The sequence below is a fragment of the Alosa sapidissima genome, chromosome 20 (genome assembly GCF_018492685.1).
Source record: "Alosa sapidissima isolate fAloSap1 chromosome 20, fAloSap1.pri, whole genome shotgun sequence".
Classification (NCBI taxonomy): Eukaryota; Metazoa; Chordata; class Actinopteri; order Clupeiformes; family Clupeidae; genus Alosa; species Alosa sapidissima.
The window spans coordinates 6,675,370-6,698,108 of NC_055976.1; the positions used below are offsets into that span (position 1 = coordinate 6,675,370).

Below are 22,739 nucleotides of genomic sequence, written 5' to 3' on the forward strand. Positions count from 1 at the left end.
GGCATTGTGTTTGATTTAGCAAAAAAGAAAGTGCATATACAAAAAATGGAGACAAGCCAATCCTATTTTTGTCTACGCAGCCAGAACACAGATCTATTTTTGTGGATTAGGCATGTCTCCTTGTCAGTTTATTTTGGACATCACAGTCAACTCCTCAGTCAACATGACCACTTGCACAAATGTGCATCTGCATGTGTATCCCTGCAATGCTACCAAGCAAAAAAGTTTTAACTAAAATCCAAAAAAAAACAACAACAAAAAAAACACACACAACATATTACAAAAATATAAGACTTCAGTGGATACCGTCCACAGATATGACTAAAAAGGTTATAAACAAAGCAATAGTGATGAGAGCTAATTTTGAGCTTGTAGTGCATCTTTCGGAGCAGAAATATGTTTCAGCATGAGTCACTTTTTTCCTTCGCACAAAGACAAGGCCACAGCAGGGAGCCATCGTAGTTGTGAACATACAAGCCTGGTCATGTGCCAATCACAGGCGTCTGGGTAGGCCTGAACAAGCTGTTGGCAGGTCCCCAAAGTCTGCTTTGTTTCTGTTTGCCGATTTGTTCAAGAGTATTGAATGTACAGAGAGCGCTGGAATCTCTCCGGGACGTCATCTGAGCATTTAAGTACTCCCCGTTCTGTCAGTAACACACAGTGAATGAGATACCCCGTGTTTCCCAAAATATGAGCTGATGACAAACAGAACCATTGATTTTTGTTAGTGCTCATGTTTGTTAACATTGCAACATGACTGACTGGCTCTGCCTGTGATTATGTGCCAAATGAAGTCATCCAGACCTTGGATATGAGATCTCTGCGGGGTGATAACTTAAGTTCTAACATGATACCTTCCGGGGGAATCGGTGCAGAGAAACTACTCTGCACACACTGTATCAGAAATGACATCATGCAGTGATATCATACAGTCCCACTGCAGAGTGAGTTAATGAAGCACCTTGGATGGGAGCCTCACAGGATCTTGAGGGGACTTTTGTGCTGGTTATAGGAAGTTACATGCCCATTTAATATCTAGTCTCCAATGCCAACAGGCAGCTGGCTGGCAGTTGAAATGATCCAAGCCTTCACCTCACCTCGGCACTCCATCTAATCTTAAAATGGAGTACTCTTCTCTCCCCTGCATTCGGAATTGCAGGCAAATCTGCTCTCTTACTATAGGGACATTACCCAGAAATGTTCTTGGATAATTGGGAGTGAAGAAGCCAAGCTTTCCATACTGGCTGCATCCAGGCTCATGCTGAAGCCTTCATCACACCTCCCCGTAACAGTCTACCCAAGTGATCTCCACATCACTGCCTCGGCTCAACAAGATCACCGCGGCATGCCATCCACACAAGTATCAGATCAAGCATTGTTCATGCATCATCATTTTTCACAATGGAGACCTTGACAAACTCTGCCAGAAGACTAGTTTAACAAGGCTTCCTGTTGTCAGCGGTGACAGTTACACAATTCTTAGGTAGCCATTTATCATCTGTATATTAACTCATTGAATGCCAAGCTGTTTTCGGAAACTTTGTCCTAGAGTGCCAGCAAACTAGACCATTGTTGATGATTTTTGTACAGCCACAGCATATTCTGTGTTATAGCTATGAACACATACAATGGCTCGTTTAAAAGGTGAGACTTTAAGCTCTCAGTGGGTGCAAACCGTGTATTTCTACACGCCTCTGTTCCTGAGAAATCCCAAGCTAAACAGTGGCTAGTTTTCATCAAAATCACTGTTTTCTTCTAGAAATGGAGATATAACGTCTTTCATGAAATATGAAGTGTTGCCTGTAAACTTTCTGGGAAGTGATCAGCGAGACCTGGCGAGACTGCCACCTAGTGATAGACCCACGAAAATGGCCTGGTTTTGACCTGACGTGCATGCGTCACTGATTCGACCCAAAGCGGCAACCGAGTTATGATAAAATGTCCAGATAAAATGTCCAGATTGTGCGTTTTCATGAGTTTTCGATCGTCATATATTTAATTTCCATTCATCACAGAGTTCCCAAAATCACATATAAGGTGTGTTAGAGTGTCTAGTTTCGTAAAAAAAAAAGCTAAAAACGTAATATTACGTTTTTGGCACTCAACGCATGGGAAGGAAAAACGTAATATTACGTTTTTGGCACTCAATGAGTTAAGAGCAATATACTGCATAAAACCAGCTCTTGCAAAAAATAAAACATGGTCAGATTCAGCAAAGTACTCGCATGTGTAAAACGCTCCTCAGCACACAAATGAAATGGACATTTGGCTGGTTTTTGGTATGTGGAAAAGGACATAAACATATGAAACATGAATGAGCTGATCTGTCAATATGCACATCACCGTGTGCTGGCAACACTGTGATATCTTCTGACAGCCAATAGCATTCTGTCCCCACCCCCAAGAATGGCATCAATATTTTTGTCTTCTCATTTGAAAAATGACAGTTTCCTCAACAATCATCAAGCCGTCTTCCAGAGTGCCTCGTATGATGGAGGCTTGAAGCGGCTTTCTTGATGGAGCTGCGAGCGCATGACAGTGCGGGAGCAGAAATGGGGCAGTGGCTCCCACAGGACTCCTTGGATCTTGCAAACAGTCTGCCCCTGGATTTAATTAGATTCTGAAATCTAGCCCTCTCACTTTTTTCCTCTCCCATGCTCCTTTGCTTCTTCAACGCGCGTGAAATTGCACGCCGTTATCTATTATTTATTTACCCCCTTTTGTTTATTGTTCCCCTTCTCTTATCGCCGCCAACGGCTCATTAGGACGTGATCGGGACTCGACCCGTGGCCGACGCTCCGGCTTGTCTCTCTCTCTCCCTCAGTCTCCTTCCCCTCCACACCGCCAGCCCAGGCAGATCCCACTTCATTTGCTTGTGTTGGGAAGGGCTGTGTAGGTATAGATTTTCTTCTTCAGTGACGGCGCAGCGAGGCAATATGAAGTCTGGGTGCTAATGAACTGCCACTGCAGAGGAAGGCAAGCCTGAGAGTTACCATAGGAGATAGCAGGGGGTTGGGGTGTATGGGAAGAGGCAGAACTCGGCAAGTAGACAAGGAACTACCCCCCCCCCCCCCCCCCCCCACACACACACACAACCATTACTGCCTCAAGCAGCAAAGCGGGGGTCAATGGTTATTCAGCAATGAAGATAAGAAATCTACAGGCAAAGAGCCCATGTCAAGGCATCATAGGTCATGGTCTGGAATGGTAGTATTGAACTACTTCATATGGATTGCATTTTACAATTTCTTTGTGGCCTAGCACACGACTCCTTGGTGAAAGCATACAGTCCCACATATGTGGTCAGTACACCAACAGGAGGCAAACCCCTTCAACATGTCCGCCACTACACACACAGCCACACAACTGCACACACTTGATAAAGACACATTTAAAAATCACCCACACGGAATCCTTGAAATCCACAGTTGTATAATCGGTTATGCTATCTTTTCAACTAGTGCCAGTGTCTCCATATCTACAGAGCCATAGCACTCTGGGTGTGTTGCCAAGGGAACTTGATCTGAATTCAAAAAGACAAACTCAGAAATACAGACAATGTGTGCCCACAGACTATTTCTGTGGTGGATACTCCTCTCATCTCTTTCCTTAAAGCAACTTCAACTGACACAATGGATCACGTACTATTGTCAGAAATAGACTGACATGATCAGAAAAACAACCTAATCAAAAGGTAAAGATAAAGGATAATATTATTAAATTATTTGAATACAGCACCCCCTTAGTCAGAATTACGTTGATGTATAATTCACTAAATCCATAATCATTCCTTAATCAAATCATGAAAACAGGAGAACTACAGTAGTAAGAACATTTGACAACTACAGTGCATTCGAATATTCCTTTGGTTTCAGATCATGATGGCACTTTCACCACTGAAGGTCTTAACCCCTGCATAATTCTTTGACCAACACTGTAAAGCCTAATGATGTCTCAATGACTGATCCACACGAGATATTACAAATGCAGGGGAAGTAAAATTCAAAGCTAGACTATGAAATAGGAATTTCGGTACACTCAAAAACACTACTTTCGCTCTTTCTGTCTACTAAGCATGACTTGTAATGCTCATAGATCTATTTATCCCACTTTAAATTCTCAGGCAGTAGGCTGCGATGCAGGGGGACGAATGATGGGAGTGAGGAGGCGAGCAACACTCCAAGCGCTCAGAGGATACATTTACGACTACGCTATTGTATGGGGACCTTTTTTATGATCCCGAGTATACTCACACGCATGGGTAACAGCGAAGCTGTTGGAAGACTCGAGGTTATCTACGTTGTAATTCAGATGGAAAGGCTTCTCGGTCATGTTTTGGTTGGTGTTGTAGAGCTGTACGGCAAATCTGAAAGCGCTGTGCTCCTGCACCGTCGACCGCATGAAGAGCCCCCCTTGAAAGAGAAAGGGATGAATACTAACATTAGCAATTATGTATTGTCGATATTACAACTTTAATGCAACTAAAAGAAAGATATGACACCGGGAATCTATTAATTCGCTTATGTGTCACGGGCTCCGGCTTGACAGTACTTGCATGGTCATGCCTCTGTCCTTCTAGCATGCTTCTAGTACTAGTATATTTACCGAAACTCCTTTCAGATATGTAATGATCTGTTAACTTAACATTTTTATGTTTTCACAATACCAGAGCGGTGCATTAAAAGAGCCTATGCATTTGTAACACAACCTCACATAATTAAGATAATTCTATTTGAAAGGTTCGTAAATGTACCCAGCTGTTTCCCCACATTTTTACTCGAAATGCAAGTTCATAGCTTGCGTTACTAACCCGGTCACTGGGCTACTTTCTGCAGTGGGCTTTTTCGACTATGTCGACGGCCACAATTAAACAAAGTAGCAGCAAAAACCATCAAACGTCAAAACATAAAACGCATTACTTACCTATGTTTATCTGATTAGGAAAGCCTGCGAGGGAGCTGCCGAAAAGCCACAGTAAAAAAAGGAACACGCTTTGTGCCATTTTTCTCCGAGCTTTTAAAAGCAACCCCTAAAAAGGAACTGTTTAAACCAAAACATACGCAGTAGCAGGCGCAAAACCCCTCCAGATCAATGCTCTGCGCTCACAGTGCACCAGTTAGGTTCATTGAGGTGCACGCCGGGCTGCCGAGCAATTTTTCTGCAACTGTGGGCAAAAGAAAGGACTTCTCCTAAAGATGGTGGTGGTGCGAGTGGCGGATCAGATTGTGAATACAGCTCCTCCAATTGGACCAGCAGGACGATATTGATCAAACTTGAAATGACGTTGAACAAAAAAACGCTTCTCTATGCATCCGACTGAGGCAGACTCAAACTGCAAAGCACAAGTAGTGCGTTTGTCAACACTTAGGAGAAATCAATACAGGCACACTAGCCTCATGCGGCCAATGATCTTAGCTAAACAACCAATGGGCGCCTTTAAAGCTGTAGGCAGCTGTGCCTCGGACCCACTCTGAAGTTCAATTCGAAAGCGTATAGGAGCTGCGCAACGGACACAAGTAATAACGCTAATTAAAGCCTAGCCCATAATGCGCTGCATACTTTTCGACATCTAGCTTAAGCGAAGAGAAGAAGAGTCTGACTGTAGAGATAGCAGACCCCGTGGTAACTCGAAGCCCTCCTCATTGACCACTATTGATCGCTTTATTCAGAGTCATTCACCATAGTGGTCTATTGGGCGGATCCTGTGTTAACAATACAGGCACAACCCTGTAATAAAATGACAATGATGATAGCGGCAATCACAGTGAAAGGAACGAAATAGTCTCTTTTTTAGAGGTGCCAGAGTGGCACACCGAGTCAATACAGCAAATGACCCATGTCTGATTGACATCAAGTGAAAATATTCAAATGCAAGAGTTCAGGAAGTCGTTTATTTAAATAGAGTGTGAGGAGAATACGGTGTGAACAGCAGCTGTATGGCTATGGTCCTTGTTGTCAGAGCAGCGCCGCATCCAGCGTTCAGCACCAGGAGCTGTCCACAGTCCCGTTCACTCATTGCTTTCTTCTGAGGGGCTTGTTGGTGGCACTGTTGGTTCTGTTTACTAGGTTCATTTCAGTTCTGAAATTACATACCTACGTTTAGTTTTTGTTTTTTAAACTTATGGTTTGGGTAGAGAGACACTCTAAATCCTCATTTAGTCAGGTTTCAAATTTCTCTTTAGTCTCTGTTAATATCTTTTTTTTGTAATGACTGACTCATCCATCTACCAAAACCTTCTCCGGTTTCCAATACTCAGTGAAACGCCTACCAGCCAATTGTGGAACAATCTAAGGATTACTTCTCTGTTTATCATTCTCCACAAAGCAGTCCTAAAATTGAGTTTTTAATTGCATTTGCAAATGGGCAAGACTTCAGCTACTGATACAGTAATAGGCTCGTGGCCTGTCTGCTGTTTGCTGAGGGAATCTTCCCTTTGTATGTACAGCACCTTCCAACTTGTCAGTGTAATTGTAAAGGAAAACTTATTTACACCCTCTATGACATACAGATATAAACGTGAAGCGTTATTTGTTTAGAGGAAGTGCTATATTGGTCAATTGGGTGTCATATCATTATAGAAATGCTCAAATCCTATACTGGACTTTGAAGCCTGAACAAAAAGGGGATAATGGACAGTGAATACTACTCTAGTGGGGTCATTTTCTCCCATCGAAGTGAAACGCGTTGAAGAGCGGGACTCTTTAAGAATCCTTGAACAATAGACTGTTCACAACTCATTGTTCATCATTCAAATTGACTTCTGTAGGCTACAGAATCAGACAACAGATTTAATGTTTACGGAAAACCCCAAGAAAAAAAGCTGTCTCACTAAAGTGGTCATTTTCACCCAACACCCAACCCCCCTTGCAGTGGATCAGGGGCAGAGGGATTCCCTTTCAAAGGGGTCAAAGTGTGCTCTCATATCCACACCTCACTTTCCGGCTACATCCCAAGAGAGAGGCCTAAAGCCACATATTGATTTTTCCCCTTGGCCCTGTCATCATTGTAATCTACCTGTGACCAGTGACACCGCATGACGCAGTCCCATTTGCCCCTATAATGACTACCACAGTAATGACCAAGGTCAGGAGGTGTGGTGTAATGCCTTTGTAAGTCACATGGGATGACTGGAAATGCATAGAGATGTCTGACATCAAGTCATTCCAGCTCATCAGGCCAAATTCAGAATGGAACAGTGATCATTTGATTAATTGAAAATGTCAGTGCAACTGTCCAGACTTGAAGGACTAGGCATCCATTGTGATTAAAACATGACTCATTCATAACAAAAGTGTGGGACAGTGCCAGCTCTGATTCTTCAGAAAAGCACATACACTAGCTCAGACAAATGAATATTTATTAAAATGTGCCAAGCACACCCAGAATGCTCCTTCAGTTTAAGGGAGCTGGACATGGCCTCATCCCCACAAGCTAAATTTAGACTGAAACGGACAATGATATTGATCTCCTGGACATAATATACATTAAATGTATGCCATGCAGCATCATATCAAAATGTAAAATATTTAATAAGCTTTAGATGTCTAGACTTTACTTTTTTGTTACATAAGAGCATTAAATGATTAAGGTACTAAGTTGAGTGATGTTCTAAGCTGTATGCACACAAATCATGCATATGAGTGGGCACAGACTTGCGTATTAATCAGAGTCTGCTCTCAAAGCTCGGAGAATCTGAAATGCTTCACATTATACTATTTAACGAAATAGATTACCGGTACGTGTGTATCATAAAAGAAGGTCCCTGAACTCTTAAACGTGAACTATTTACATTGGAACTGTGAACCACATATGCCCACAGAAATCCTCCATACACGTATTAGCTCACGTCTGATTACTTCTCAAGAAATGATGGAGCTTTCCAGTCAGCACTGGTCTTCTCACTGACCCAGATGTGTCAATGTCATTCATCCATATTATTCCACAGCCTGACCAGCAGAATATGGTTTTACAGTCAAGAGCAGAGACTTAAGAAACAGGGGAGGAAGGAAGAAAAGTAACAGAGGGAGAAATTATTATTCCTTAAAGGCCAAAGCACACTTGAGGTGGAGAATGCTCAGGCGCATTTGAAGGGCACTGTCTGGGAAGCCATCATTCTCAGCCAGATGTTGTGCATCGATTAGAGCTGCAGCTCACGAGATAGCATCACCCAAATCTGGAGGAGAGCCTCGGCCAATCACAACAAAGGAAGGCAGGCCCCCCCCAGGAACATGGGTAACTTTGAAAGAACTGGCAGCTGGGTGCAGATGTTGGTACCGACAATGCCTAACTATCAGTGCTAGATTAGCAGGGCTGTGCATGAGTTTGATTAGCATTTCATCGCTGGTAATTGCTGGCAAGTGAGGCTTGTGTGTTCGGCTGCAGCAATCGTGCGGGTGCAGTTCAGCGACAGTGGGGAAATGCTCTCGCAGACTCGAGGAAATGGCTTGACACGGTTGCAGAAAAGAGGCGGCCCGAAACGCAATTTCCAACGGCATTGTGGGGCCGTGTCACAATCCCATCATGCGATTTAGTCTCCGGCGAACGCTTCTTGGCTGGAGTGCGACAGCGACTGTGTTATCAGCGGCACAGCCCTGCAAAAACTGCTCCCAGAGCTGCGGGGGCCTGTGCCGAGCCACCACAGAGCCATGTGACCCCCACACGGCCCAACATAGCCCAGAGATGTCTTCACCGCATGAAGTCTGGAGAGAGGCACAGATAAATGGAGTGGGAGTATGAGTATGGGTGGAGAAGGGTGTGGGAGGTCGGGGGGATGCTTTTAGTGCACGTTTATTTGATAGCAGCACACGTTCAGAATCGGAGAGAGAGTGAATAAGCAAAGGGGTGAAAGGGAGAATGAAAGAGAGAGAGAGGACTTGTGTTTCTCGCATATGGGACCAATGAGGGTCAAATAATTTATCACCACTAGCTGGCAAACAGTAAGAGGGGCACTTCTGGTCACTTCTGTTGTGTCCACATACCGGCAAACCGCATTACTGAGGCCTCAGCAAGACATTAATTCCAGCGCACTGCTTGATGATAAAACAGACTGCTTGCTGAGAGAGCAGCAATACAATTACTGTGACTCTGTAGATAGTGTTTACTATACAGCACTCATGTAGCCTGCTGCCCAATTCAAGCAAGTAGTCATTATGGTATGGCTTGCCATAACAAAATAATAGGAGTATAATGGGCCATTTTCTTTTTTAGAGACTGACAAACACGAGGGGAATAAAAATGACAGTGAGTATCCGGATGTCTGCTTTGTAAGAGCACAGCACAGCTGGGAGAGTGGGAATATCTACGCTCCGCCACCCAGAGACTTTCACGGCATCTCTTAATTGAATCAACTGTATTCCACACATGGTCATGGTCATCACAAATTCAGTCTTCTAATGGCAATGGATGAGGGGGGAGGGGAATGCTTGTCTTCTTCACAGTGTTCCTAACACCTTATTAGAATTAATTATGCATCTGAATAACTGACACGGGAGAGAGACGACAGGAGCACTTGGCAAATTGATCATCATTACACCCACCTGATCTGTTAGGTTCTCAGTGGACGTTGTCACGCCCTCTGGGCTACTTCTGCTGTCTGCTCCCTCCGCATGAGGGCCGTGAGGAGAGGTGTATTTTTGGCCGCTACCGCCGCAGTGCTGTTGGCCTTGTGGGTTCGTCAGTGGGGGTGGACATCGCTGCGGTGCTGCATATCTAATTGAGAGGAAGCAAACGGAGGTTACCATGGTTAATCGGAGAGGTGAGGCAGAATGCAGCTTGAACGGCAGGCCTTTTTCGGCCCACCACAGAGTCCTCGATATTCAGATGACGTGGTTGTGCAAGGCTTCTTTTCCTCATATGTCAGGTGTATTAGCAGGCCCATTAAGCCACCCAGCCATCATTGTCTTAGCCAGTAGAATAGCAGTGGTGCACACAGAGATGCATGAGAATGTACTTTTTAGGGCTGTCAAAATAACTGATTAATTTCAATTAATTAATTTGAGAAAAAATAACTGATTAAAAAAATCTAGTGCAGATTAATCGATTCTGTATGACCTTTGACCCTGAGCCGTTCTAGTCAGTAAAAAGAAGACTGTAAAATAAAGGAGAGAGAAGGAAATGTGCTGCCTGGATCATTGATTGGAACATTTACTTTTAAAAAATGGCCTGATGGTGTTGATAAAAATAAAGTGTTGAAAATAAAGTCCTCTGCAATGTCTGCAGCAAGGAATTTGCATATCACCGGAGTTCATCAACTCTATAGTCGCACATCAATGCAAAGAAATAAGTGTTGACGTTGAGGGGAGTGTTCATTTATTGTCATTGTGTCCCCTAGGTTATATCTGTGCCATGAAATGCCTTGTATGTGAAAAAAACTTCTTCCCAAGCACTGTTGAATTTATTTCCTCAGCATATTAGGTCATATCATAGATTATTATGGCCATTATTTAAACAGTGAAAATAATAATAAAAGAGTTTTTGAACTTTAATGTCACTAATGCTGATTATTCAATGATTCATTTGAATTTAAATATTTGAAATACTTTCACAGCAAAAATTATATATGCGATTAATTTAGATTTTAATTAATCACAGATTATGTAATTAATTAGATTGTTTTTTTTAATTGATTGACAGCCCTAGTACTTTTTTAAAACGTTGAGCTGTGCCGATACAAGTTCTTTTGAGGACTCCTGTGTTATGCTTTAATGGAGGCCTTGCAGCACGTAACATTTGAAATGATACACATCAGCCGTGGCTACCGCCCCCGCTGGGCCTGACTGTGATTGGACTGGGCACTTTAGCCCAATTTTGGCAAAAAGGCTTTCATCAGCTCTCAAGCTAATACATCATCATGGCAGCACATGCATTAGCCTTGTGATGTGACAACACTAAGAGCTGCAGAGGTCTGTGTGATCATCCCTGTTCAGGAGAACAGATGTATTCTGAGGGTTTATCACTTGTCTGGTGCAGCAATCCAGATATGCTATCAAGGGTTTACCTGAAAACATGCATGACCATGACTAAGATACAAAATGCACAGTTATTTCCATCCTTTCTAGAGGATGTATAATGGCTACTCACACATGTTGTTGGCTGATTTCTCTCTTATCCTATGATAATGTATTAGCATACATTTATATTTTATGTGGGCATGACACCTTTTAGTGGTCAGACAAACGAAGATATTAAGCAATCCATACTGCTGAATGCTGAAAAGCCTCGCTAAGAAGAACACAAATTTACATACCACTGACACATCCACCACATTTTAATACCCACTTCAGTGACGATCAGCGATTTTGCCTTGTTTTTCATCTTGCAGTTCAGTATAGGCATCACTTTCCAGACTCATTTGGGTCTTTATTTTCTTGGGTCATTAAAAGGGAAACAACCTTTGCAACGCAAAGATACTGAATAATGTAACGTCCATCAGAATGCCAGCTATCAAGCCAACTCTATAATGGAACTTAAATAGGTTTGAAGAATAAATATTGCATGGCGTGAACAAACATGACAGAATTCCAGCACAGGTCACTCCAGAACAGTGAGTGTCTTAAGAATAGAGAGATTTGCAGGAGGGGTTAGCCCCAAGTGTTAATTTCCAGTGCAACATGCTTTTACTTAGTCCATTGTAAATCATTTTAGCCATACCTGCAAATGCAATTCTATTCCATAAAGCTGTGAGCATGGCTAATTGCTAATAACTGGAAGCAACGACAAAAAAAAAAAAAAAACAGGCTTGGAACATTTTGTGCTGTCAATCAGCCTAAAATTGGATTCATACCAGTCAGTTATAGTCTGTTATTTGTGTGACTCCTAGATAAATATTAATCTGGAAAATGAGTCTAAATAGGTTGACACTAGCACCTCAACTGTCGAAATTACAACCCAGTAATATGATCTTCTGATTTTTAATTCCTAATATAAGCACAGTCTGACTGACAACCTTAACACGGAATGAAAATGGAAATTGCTATCATTGCTAATTTATCATAAATTGCTGTTATGATAAAAAGTGCCTGTTTGGCAAACAATAATACATTCTGTGGTTTCTTTGCTGTTATTTTGTTCAAAAGCCAGCATTAAAACGTTTGATCTTTATCTCTATCCAAGCAAACCAGACCTAATTTTGACCAAGTGCTTTCTATTACATTTTTACTCTATACATTGTCTCATGGTTCATCTCTATCACCATCAGAATGTCAGTGATGCAATCAGATTGTTTTGTGTCATTTATTATATTACCCCACCTTAAAAACAAACTTAGTGGGATCTCAGATGCAGATGAAGCACATAAACCTAAGAGGGTTGAATGAACATGTGAGCGTACAAATGTAAATGTATGTGCAAATAATGACGTCAGAGGAGCTGAGAGCATCACCTTTCAGAGAAACGATTGCCTATTTTTGATTTGACTATTTGCATACCCCCGCATGCCTAAGCCGATGTGAACAGCGGGGGGTCAAGCATCTCCAGCATTCAGGCGACGGCTATACTGTCATTTTCATTGTAACATGTCCCCGAGGCATCAGAGGATTGTAAACACCACCTGCAGGGCACAGCCCCCTTATCATCATCATCATCATCATGTTTTAGATCCAGCCCTTGGAAACGCAGGGTGACACTGCACCAGCCCTGTGTTGATCTAAATGCAGACGTTTAAGCTGAAATGAACCATTTGTACAAAGTACCTAATGGCATGCACAGGATATGTAGACAAGGAGATGGACTTTTTTTAAAGACTAAAGTTAACTGAGTTGCACTTCAAAATTTGAGCTTTATACTTTGAAGCTCATTCATACAAAGCAAATTCAACTTTATACTCTGATTTGCAAATCAAATGTTTTGATTGCAGATATATTAAACTCTATGGGAAAATGATTTTGTGATGTGTGTGGTGCTCCTTTGACTAACAGCAGACACATCAATGTAGATTCCAGAATTACGGCTGGGCGACACAAACGCTTTAAAGTAGATTTATGGTTATGGATTGTTTGATTCAGAGAGGCGCTCCTCTGACTCATGAATATAAACAACCTTTATGAATCCTATGAATGGCTTATCATAAACACATACATTTTTTAACTCCTCAAATATGAATGATGTCACCTCCACTCCAGAGGAAGAAAAGCAAAGTCTTAGCAGCAAGTTAGTTCTAGAAAGTTCTGTACCTCTTTCCACACCATTTAATGTTGATCTCTTTTAGAGGATCGACATGCAGTAGTGGGCTAGAAGGAACACACACTCGGGGAGGTTTTTAGTAGTTTTTATCCATCACATTTTACACTAGTAATCTTTCTTGTAGATTCATTAAATTTTCATACAGTTTCACAATGTCCTCTAAAGGTGAAGTGCTTCAAATGTATCATCGGTTTGATTTAATCCAGCCTGACAGAACCAATTATTGCTCTCCCACATGTACTTTATGTATGTGTATGTGTGAAAGCACTGGCCTTGCTCTTTGCCATTTAGTCAATCCTGGGAGAGGCCAACAGAAACACAGCAGCGCAGCACTCTTCATTTCCATGACCTGAAAGGAAATGATTGCTAAACTGAGCGGCCCAGACAATAAAGAGGCGCAGGGGAGTCCACTCTGAACAGCATCAGATGCATCCTACAAAAAAACAGTGGGGAATGAACCTGTCGCTTTTGTGGCTTGTCCATTTTGACCGCATATCAAAGAGGCTAATGCATGCTTTGTATGGTACTGATATGTGATATGTGTTGCCAGTTCCCACTTGAAAGACCACATAATGTGGTGGAATGCCACATCCTCCCACAGTGAATCAGTGGCATCACAGCATTTTTAAGTCCTCTTGTCTTAATTGCCCTTACTTTTTGGAGTACGCATTGCCTCGCATAGATGCAGCATCGCTCTCAAAGAGAGTTCCTCCAACTGCATGTAACACTAATTAATTTAATACCATATTAAAAATGCCGCTCTCCTCCTGAGTGTTCTGGTCTGCGAGACTGTAGGTCATTATAAGGATCTGAAAGATACACATTTTCTTAAGAATCTGGCGCCCAGGCCGGTCCTTACTCACTCCTACTAAAACTCTCCATGGCATTTTAAAAGGTTAAATTGGTTGGAAAGGTCAGGATTGTGTAATATCTCTCCCACTAGAGGAAATGGCTAATAACCATGAAGATAAATCCCATGAATGTTTAGCACAGGGGTTAAAATCAGGGAGTGATGAATTAGAACCTTTAGAGATTTGAAAATGCTCATTATGGGTAAATGATATGCCCACAGACCATGGCATAGCCATGGCAAAACAAACCTCATGGTTGTTTTTTTTTTTTTTTTGAAAAGACAAGTTACCAAATTTGCTGATAAAATTAGTCAAATACAATGATAGCAACTTTATAGCCATAAATATATTTCCAGAAGAGGAGTGCTTCAGTTGTACCAAAACATGTGCTCACCGAAAATCCTTCCCTCCTTATTTTGTGCAGCCACTGCACGTAGGCCTCTTTTTTTTGGAAAAAGGTGGAAGCTAAATTTTTATAACGACAGAGGCACACAGCAGTTCTCCTCAGATCCGCCCACGGACATTGTATTTCTCAGGTTTTGGTACAACTAAAGCACTCATCTTCAGGTGTGTGTTGACAGCCATGTCAACGAACAGGAAACTGGTTTGCCAACTTCAAGTAAGCTAGTGCACAGAGCCCATAGCCATAAGAGATGTTTCAGCATATTCCTCCAATACATTTCAATGGAACTTTGTGTGACAGCACAGCAAAATACTCAGTTCTTTAGAACTCTGCATAATTTAACCTGTGAGAATAATATGACTATGTGGATGATTGGCTTTATGAAAACCAATACTTGATTTTGTCTGTTTCCTGAATTCATGCTTTGCATTGTTGTGAAACAAACCAGTCCAGCCAAGGGTTGAGATGAGCAAGCTGTCTGTGTGTAGACTGACAGGTCCTCTCTTTTACATCACAGAGCAGTTCCTCACACTACTGCTCTGGTGAGTGAAACCAGTTCTGGTGGAACTGCACCATACTGCAGAAATACAAAATCATTAAGGCAGTCCATCTGTGTCGTTTGGAGAAGATTTATAGACAACCATCTGCGTCTAGTCTACCAAATGGAACTGTATGTTGAGAACAGAGAAACATGTATAGCTACCAAACAGCAACTTTAACCACACATGCTTATGGCAACTCTAAAGGTAGGCCTATTTGTGATCACAGCTGAGGTGAAGAGATCTGAAATTTCGCAGCCCTCTGATTCCATTCTGCGGTCCAGAGAAACTCTGTCAGCACATTTGCTCTGGGCTTGACATTTACATATTCAGCATTTCCTCTAATGGCTTGATTGTTGGACACAGTACAGTACTTGTGAGTGAATGAGTGGTGTCATGAGGGAGAGAGTGAGAAGGAGAGAGGGAGAAAGAGAAAAAGAAAAAGGAAAGAGGGGAGAGAGACAGAGTGGGTGAGATGGGAGGGAGAGCTGGACCTGACTGACCTTTCTGCTGATAATGTTCTGAGCATCAGCCCATATTTCACTGTCGTAGTGCACTGGAATAAAACTGGGTATTAAAAGGGACGTGTTTCTCCACTAATATTTATGCCTGAGATGGTTATTATGTATAAGTTATCACACTGCTGGGCAAAAGAGGGCTTTTACAGCACAATCCCTAGTCGGAGTCTTGGCTCTGACCCACGGCCATCTTCAATCTCAAGGCATGCAACAGGCCTGGCCAAATGAGAAAGATAGTGGGATTTTCTCTGTCATCTTTCCTGGCATGATATTGCTATAAGGAAGTGGATTCATATCCTGCCAATAAGCTGCAACAGCACCAACCTGTGCTTGACACTGCTGGTATTTGAATATAGCTGTAGTGTGGATGAGAATTCAAATTGAAATAAATCCAGAAATTCAAAATTCAAGTTTAATATATGTCTGCAGCACAGACAAAACGCTACGCATGGCAATGTAAGTTCATTGGGTGTCCTGCCACATACATTCTAAAAACTACAAGGTTTCACACATTTGCCAAAAACTGATAACATGCTGGCAATACAGACGAGAAAGGGCCCTATTTGGGCTCAAGAGCTCAATGATCCATGACTTCACTCCATTCTGCTCTTGGATTGAAAAGATAAATTGAGGAGTAAGAGGCAGAGAACTGCAGCTCTAGAACATCACAGCAAGCGGCAGGGTGAGGCATGTCATACTGTATGTGACAACTCGTTCAGTTTTTCCTCCCACGCTCCCACCTTGTGTGTTTCACGCTCAATATGTTTAGGTTGTATTCAGATATACTCTGAGCTTTAGACTGAGCGAGTCTAGCTTGCCAGATGTTCACAGAAGCTTGTTACAATGGACTACTGCCAAGCCTTTTCAGCGAAGCCCAGTGGAAAGAGTTTTAGAGTGATCAAAATTCTTTTGGAATCCCTGCCATAAATAAACAGTCACCTTGTTGCTGTCATAAGTCGAGTCTTATGCGCATATGGCTCTGACAAGGCAACTGGTGCTTAGTGAGTGCATCCATCAAGTGGCCAACTCGGCCGAATCATTCTATGACCATAATAAAATCACAAACAAGCCTTTGGCCATATGACAGGGTCCATTTGTCAACTCATAACTAAGCAGCTCACTCGCATGTGACTGCACTGAGCGCGGTGAGGAGACAGAACATGTGCAAACGCCACACTGACAAGGCTAAATGTTAACCTATATCAGAGAATTTGACAGATGGCAGGGGGAAGTGTCTGAGAGCACTGAGGCCTTCAAAAGGGGAGCCTCTGGTAGCAACGGCCAAATGAGAGGACATATTGCCACTTAAAACAGGTGGCCTGACCTGGGTGCATTTATAACCTGACAGCGATAGATCTTGGAGAGCGATGTCGATAAGTCCGCCCTGGCAGTTCAGTCACTGTCAGTTTCACCAATAACATAGCCGGTGTGGTCAGGTATGGTTTATAGTCTGACTTTAAGGGCTCTATGCTCCCATTACCCAGGAAAACACACGCTGTGAATACTTACTTAAGGTCCATTTACTAGACATTTTTTCTTTTAAAAAAAAAAAAGGAAAACTTGTGAAGTCAATCACTGGCTGGGGACAAGCTGGTGTTAAGCTTCTGATCAACTAATGCAAGTCGAGAGGCCATTTCGTGTCCTTTCATAAATAACCGGTGAAGCAGCCCCACTCGAGCGCTGATGCGCTGGACTGGACTTCACCACCAAAACATTCTTAGCATATCACAGACATCTGGTGGGGCCCTGCTACTGTAATGACTGGAGATGCTGTGGCTCTGGAGAGGACTAAATACATGGATTCACACGCTGATGCTCTGCTCTGATGTGCAAATATTAGCTCAAGATAGCAGAAGCAGCAAATAAACTCCACTAATGGAGCTGGGCCATTGCCTGCCGCAGTGTGCAGCCTGGTCAGATCCCAACTCTATTGTTCTGACCTCCACTCCATTGTTCTGCAGGGTTCTGGAAGATCTTCCTCTAGATAAGCCACACCGAGTCTCTTTAATACCAGGCCAGTGATGAATTCTTTACATTCAGACAGATTGGTTTGACAATAGAGTATAAACAATGGGAAAATGAGGGGAAATTATGCATATTTCAAGAAAGGTTGTTTACGCTGCCAGAAACCAAATCTAGTGATGCTGACCCCTAGTTTGACATTTTATCTCAGTTTTTAGAACAAAACACACCTCAGGGGATTTTTCCGGCATAAGCTAAAAAGCATTCAGATTTGAGTTGGGGAGAGAAAAATAAGTGTGGGTGTTGACATTATTATTTAAAACACATTGCTGTGCAAATGGCAATACTCAAGGAAGGGCATTCTCTGGTGCAGTGCCTTACTGTCTGAAACATCACAGGCCATTTTGCATCCACGCCGTGGCCTAGAGGACAGCGAGGCTATTATACATGTAAAGAGCCCTTGTGTGTGCTGCTGGCACAAAGTGCGTTCTTGGTGTTTGCAGGCTTGTTTCTGCATAACCTTTTGAAGCTCTCAGCTGAAAACGAAGAGAGAACAGCGCTTCAAGACATGAGTGGGCGTTCTTCACTAAGCAGTCAAGACACAGTTCTGCCCTTAATTTCTCACTCTGCGTCCACACATGCCAGACTTACAGTCATAAACCTGCTTACTGGTGTGCCGTGATTAGGTAACAGACATGTTTTATAATGCAGGCTCTCAATGAAACACCAGAAATAAGAATAGACACAATAGTCATGTTTTTATATTACCACTGTTTTTATCATCCTAGAATAAGAGCAAAAAAGGTAACACTTTACATGACAGTATCGACATAAGAGTGACATGACACTGTCATGAACACATGACACTGTCATGACACATGAACCCTAACCCTAATCCTAAACCTAACCCTAAATCTAACCCTAACTTGTTATGACAAAAAACAAATGTCACTTAATAACAGAAGCGTTATGTCATAAACGTTTATGACTTGTTTATGACACGTTCATGACAGTGTCATGTCACTCTTATGTCGATACTGTCAAGTAAAGTGTAACCGCAAAGGTAAAATGTTCAAGGGAGATAGTTCTGTTGGTATTGCTCAATTTTACTACCAGACGACATTCAGTGGCAGGGAGGACAGACAAAGCAACATGTCAGCACAGAGTGGAAGAGTGCTTAATTTAGGGAGCAGATGACACCTGTAGGAGATGGAGCAGCGGTCAGCTGATGTCCAGGCATGGCTGTCTCCTCCGGTCTGTCAGGAATGAGATGGGCTGCTGCCATGCATATGTATGACTGCAGTCTGAACTTCGTTCAACCAAACTGGCAGCTCATGCGGAAATATTTTCAAAACAATGCTTGAAGGTGATTCTGCTAATTTATAGGATAATTAGTTGCCACATAAATTTGAGCTGATAAACTGAAGGCTTTGGTGTCATGAATCGCTAATGCGACAAAGGCAGCTGAAGTGGAGAATCCTTTAATAAAATCATTCTGTTTCATTTGTTTGTGCATGCAAGAAGGGTGCCTGAAAGATTTTGATAGCTACAAATCTAGGAATAAAATCCAGGAGAGTGAACTCACTAGAAAACATGTATGTACACAGTGAGACACGTAACGCAAAACACTGAATGCTGTAGTTTTGAGGAAAATTAGTCCCCTTCTGGAAGGTTCCTGAGTAAAGTACTGACTTAGAAAGAGACTATTGTACACAAGCAAGATTTTACCTCATTTAATTGCATATATTTGTCAAGACGTTGAGATACGGTAATTGGTGGTGGGACTTTAAAACAGTAAACTGAGTCATTGCATTCACAATGTAATGTGAGGGGAAAACACAGAATCAAACATGACCAACACATTTTGAGCTTTAGAATAATGAGTTATAAACATAGCAAAAGCAACGCCGGCCAAACAGTGTAATTCCCTTCCCCCCAGACCCCACAACTCTGTAAACGTGCAGCCAATTATTCCTCACCCCCCTTTTTGAAAGAGAACATTCTCGCCTGCTAATAAGCACAAACAAACATCAAATCAGAGATGTAACCACCCCGACCACAGCTCCCATTTCCACTAGCATCAGTATTAACACCCCAGTGCTGTTACTATCACCACCATAACCATTAGCGCTAATGTCAACAGCGCTACAGAGTTCCTGGGAATAAGCCATTCAAATGGGCTCTTAGAAAATCTCATTCCCGGCTCACAATGGTTTCCTAACGGGGTGGAGACGGTTGTTGTTTGTGCTGTGGAATAAGCTCCATTTTGCTCAGTGGACTGTGTGAATATGCAGCTTTATATTTAGCACCACTGGCTGCCTTGGTCCCCACCCCCACCCCCACCCGTGGCCCTTTCTCCACAGCAAGTCTGTGGCAGCGGTAGATGCTTCACCAGTGGCTACCCTTGCTGCATCCCCCGTTTAGACGACAAGGAGCATAAAGAGCCTAAGAGGGAAGTAAGCAATGCTCTGTGAGGCTGTGGTAGGCAGTAAACAAGCCCCCCGCTTCCCTCCTTGTATGAAAAATTCAGCCACAACAAGGGTTGCGTACATGTGTTTGCAGAGGCGAGGGCATCAAAGGAGTATTTCCATGAATTGGAAATGTTGCATGAACAAATGGATTTTTTTTCGCCCTCGAAGATGTACTGAGTTTTTCAGCTAGTACATTAACCAAGACAAGGGGTGCAGAAAAACTAGCCAGTGCTTAGTGGTGGCTCATAGAGCAAGCATACTGGAGGAGGCTTGATGGAAAACAGTTTAACCACACTGTGCCTAATTCTGGGGAGAACAGGATAGTAATGTGCATCTTGTGTACAGAATCATAATGCAGAAACAAATATTTCAGCTGCATTGTGACAGTTCAATGAGAATGTGCATATATGATCTGCCACCAAAATGCACAACCTACACTGCAATTTGAGAGGGAACAAAGGCATGATAGCTTTTTAAAATTGTCTTTCCTGTTCATTCATATTCCTGAAAGAAAAAAAAAAGAATCTATACAAGCTTTTGAAAACCCAGCTGGCAGATACTGTTAGCTACCACTAGTTTGGTGCTACACTTATGAAATACAGTAAATGGTAGCGGGCAAACTTCAAAAGACATTAAACAATGGCAATGGAGATACAGGACATTAGGAAGTGAGAATGCAGGAGACTGCAGAGAGAGAGAGAGAGAGAGAAACGTAAGTGTGAGGACAAGAAAGGAGGAGGTAGAGTCCATTTGGTATCATAAAGAAACCACATCGCTCCTTTAAAACACCGCTCTCACTGTAGTGTGGCAGCGCCGCACACAAAACCCCTTAGTAATCACGATAAGACATTCTGAAAGGCCCACAACAAAAGGATGAGAAACAATGAGGGAGAAAAGCGCCCTTTCAGTTCTCCACCAAATAAAGTTGTCAGCACGAAGGGAAACTATTTCTGTAGAGTTGAATGTGCTCTTTGGAGCCTTCAGCACTCACTCAAGTAGTGATTGTGAAGGTGAATTTGCAAAGTTTGGAAAAGCTCAAAATGTGCTATTTTAATCCGCAATAAATTTCAAGCTTAGCATCTATCTAACCAGAGACCCCTCAGGTGTACTTTTGTGCCATATGAATTCCATATGACCTTCATAACTACACATACACAGGCTACAATAAGTAAATGGTTTATATTCTAATCAGGAAAAACATCAACAGCAACCCTCTTCAATATACTGGTAAAATGTCAACATTCGCCTATGCTATTTCCTTGGAGATAAACACAACATGTAGCTGGAGGCATTTGAATATCAGCAGCTATGCAAAGCATGAGATATATTTTAAAATGCTGTGCTCTTAGCACGTTCTTTCCCACCAAGCAAACTGGTAAACTAGCTGTTTCCGGAATGTTTGAAATCCCAGTAGGGGTTAGATTCGTTGGCTACATCCGGCTTTTAATTGTGATGTGATAAGTACTTTACTCCGCTGTGCATCGGGGAGTTCTTGTTATCTATTAATTATGTATATCACCGGGTTGCCACTATAGGCAATAGCATGCAAAGGAAACAAGTGGTTCCATTTTAGAAGAATCCGACCTGTTCAGTTTGTTGTACATCTTTTTTTGGCCCTAACAGCGATAGGATGGATAGTTAGCTTGTTTACAGATGATTCCATTGTTGCGAAGCCTGCTTCCAGGCTCAACCGTCGTCCTACTATGGCTGTTATAGTTACCATGCATAGGTGTCTCGTTATTCAGAATTAATAGCCTAGCCAGCCCACTAGCCAATCAGAAAAGAGTATTTCTTGTGTCCGGGTGATAAAGGCCTATATCTTATTTACATACTTACTTGCTAGTGAGCCCTTACAGGGTTGATAAATCAGTTTTGTGGTGCTTGACTCTGACTAGCTTGTGTTGGTAAACACATGGCACATGTGTAGGCAGTCAGAGCAGTGTTTCTTCCCATGAGGCATGGCAGGTCCTTGGGGAGCCTTTAGTGACCTGCTGTTGCCTCTGTAGAGTCCAGGCTTGACATCTGGACATTCGGGTCCTTAGCACTCATACACTCAACATCTATAGGCCTCTCACCTGCCCACCTATCACACACCTGCCATCCAAGCCCAATACACACACACACACGCAAGCACACACACACACACACACACACACACACAAACAAACATATACACACCACAGTGTAACAACCAATTATGCATCAAACTGGTCTCCGTAGCAAACATGGCTTATGTTATGTTTTATGTTTTATGGGAAACTTCTTTTGCTGTCACGCCAATTATTGAAAATTCCAATTAGAGCCCTGTTGCCAAAGCCAGAGCACACAGACTGATATGCATCCAATGTGTACGCATGCACTCAGAGCAACTTGTTCAAATGAAGGAAGGGCAACAGCTCTGAATTGATGAGGAATGCGAAACCATTAGCAATGCAGGAAACGTTACTGCAAACCCCATTTTTTCTCTTGCCTGATATGCTTCACGTTGCACAGCAATTCAGCAATTTTCAGAAACGTACCCCTATAAAGATAAGAGCATTCTGAGAAAGGGACCACTCCACGTTATTACTAATATACTGTATGCCATTGCCCTAAATACAAGTAGCCTTTAGCTCTCGGAGTTATTACAGAAAAGAAACTAAGAGTTGTGAGCTGGCAGTTATTGTACTAAAGCTGTGAAGTACATTTCTACGTATATGACAAGTGGCTGCAGATTTGAATATTTAGGCTTCCCAAATCCCCAATTTGCAGACCGTCATTCCAATAACCCTTATCCATCCCCATTCGGCAGCTTTTGTATCATGTACAGCATTTT

At 42.4% G+C, this 22,739-nt stretch overlaps 1 protein-coding gene across 4 annotated transcripts in view; it reads right to left on the reverse strand.

The window, feature by feature from the left end:
- Positions 1–5,651, reverse strand: part of gria3b (glutamate receptor, ionotropic, AMPA 3b) — an 85,780-nt gene extending 80,129 nt beyond the window's left edge. Inside the window, exons 1-2 of one of the 4 annotated variants that reach the window (XM_042073498.1) lie at positions 4,924–5,645; positions 4,254–4,412 (exon numbers count right to left, since the gene is read on the reverse strand). In XM_042073498.1, coding sequence (XP_041929432.1) covers positions 4,254–4,412; positions 4,924–5,002 — 238 coding nt within the window. In that variant the 5' untranslated portion in view covers positions 5,003–5,645. Of the gene's footprint in view, positions 1–4,253; positions 4,413–4,923 lie in introns of all 4 variants that reach the window. The other 3 variants (XM_042073500.1, XM_042073502.1, XM_042073501.1) reach the window with 3 other exon arrangements.
- Between the last annotated feature and the right edge of the window lie 17,088 nt (positions 5,652–22,739).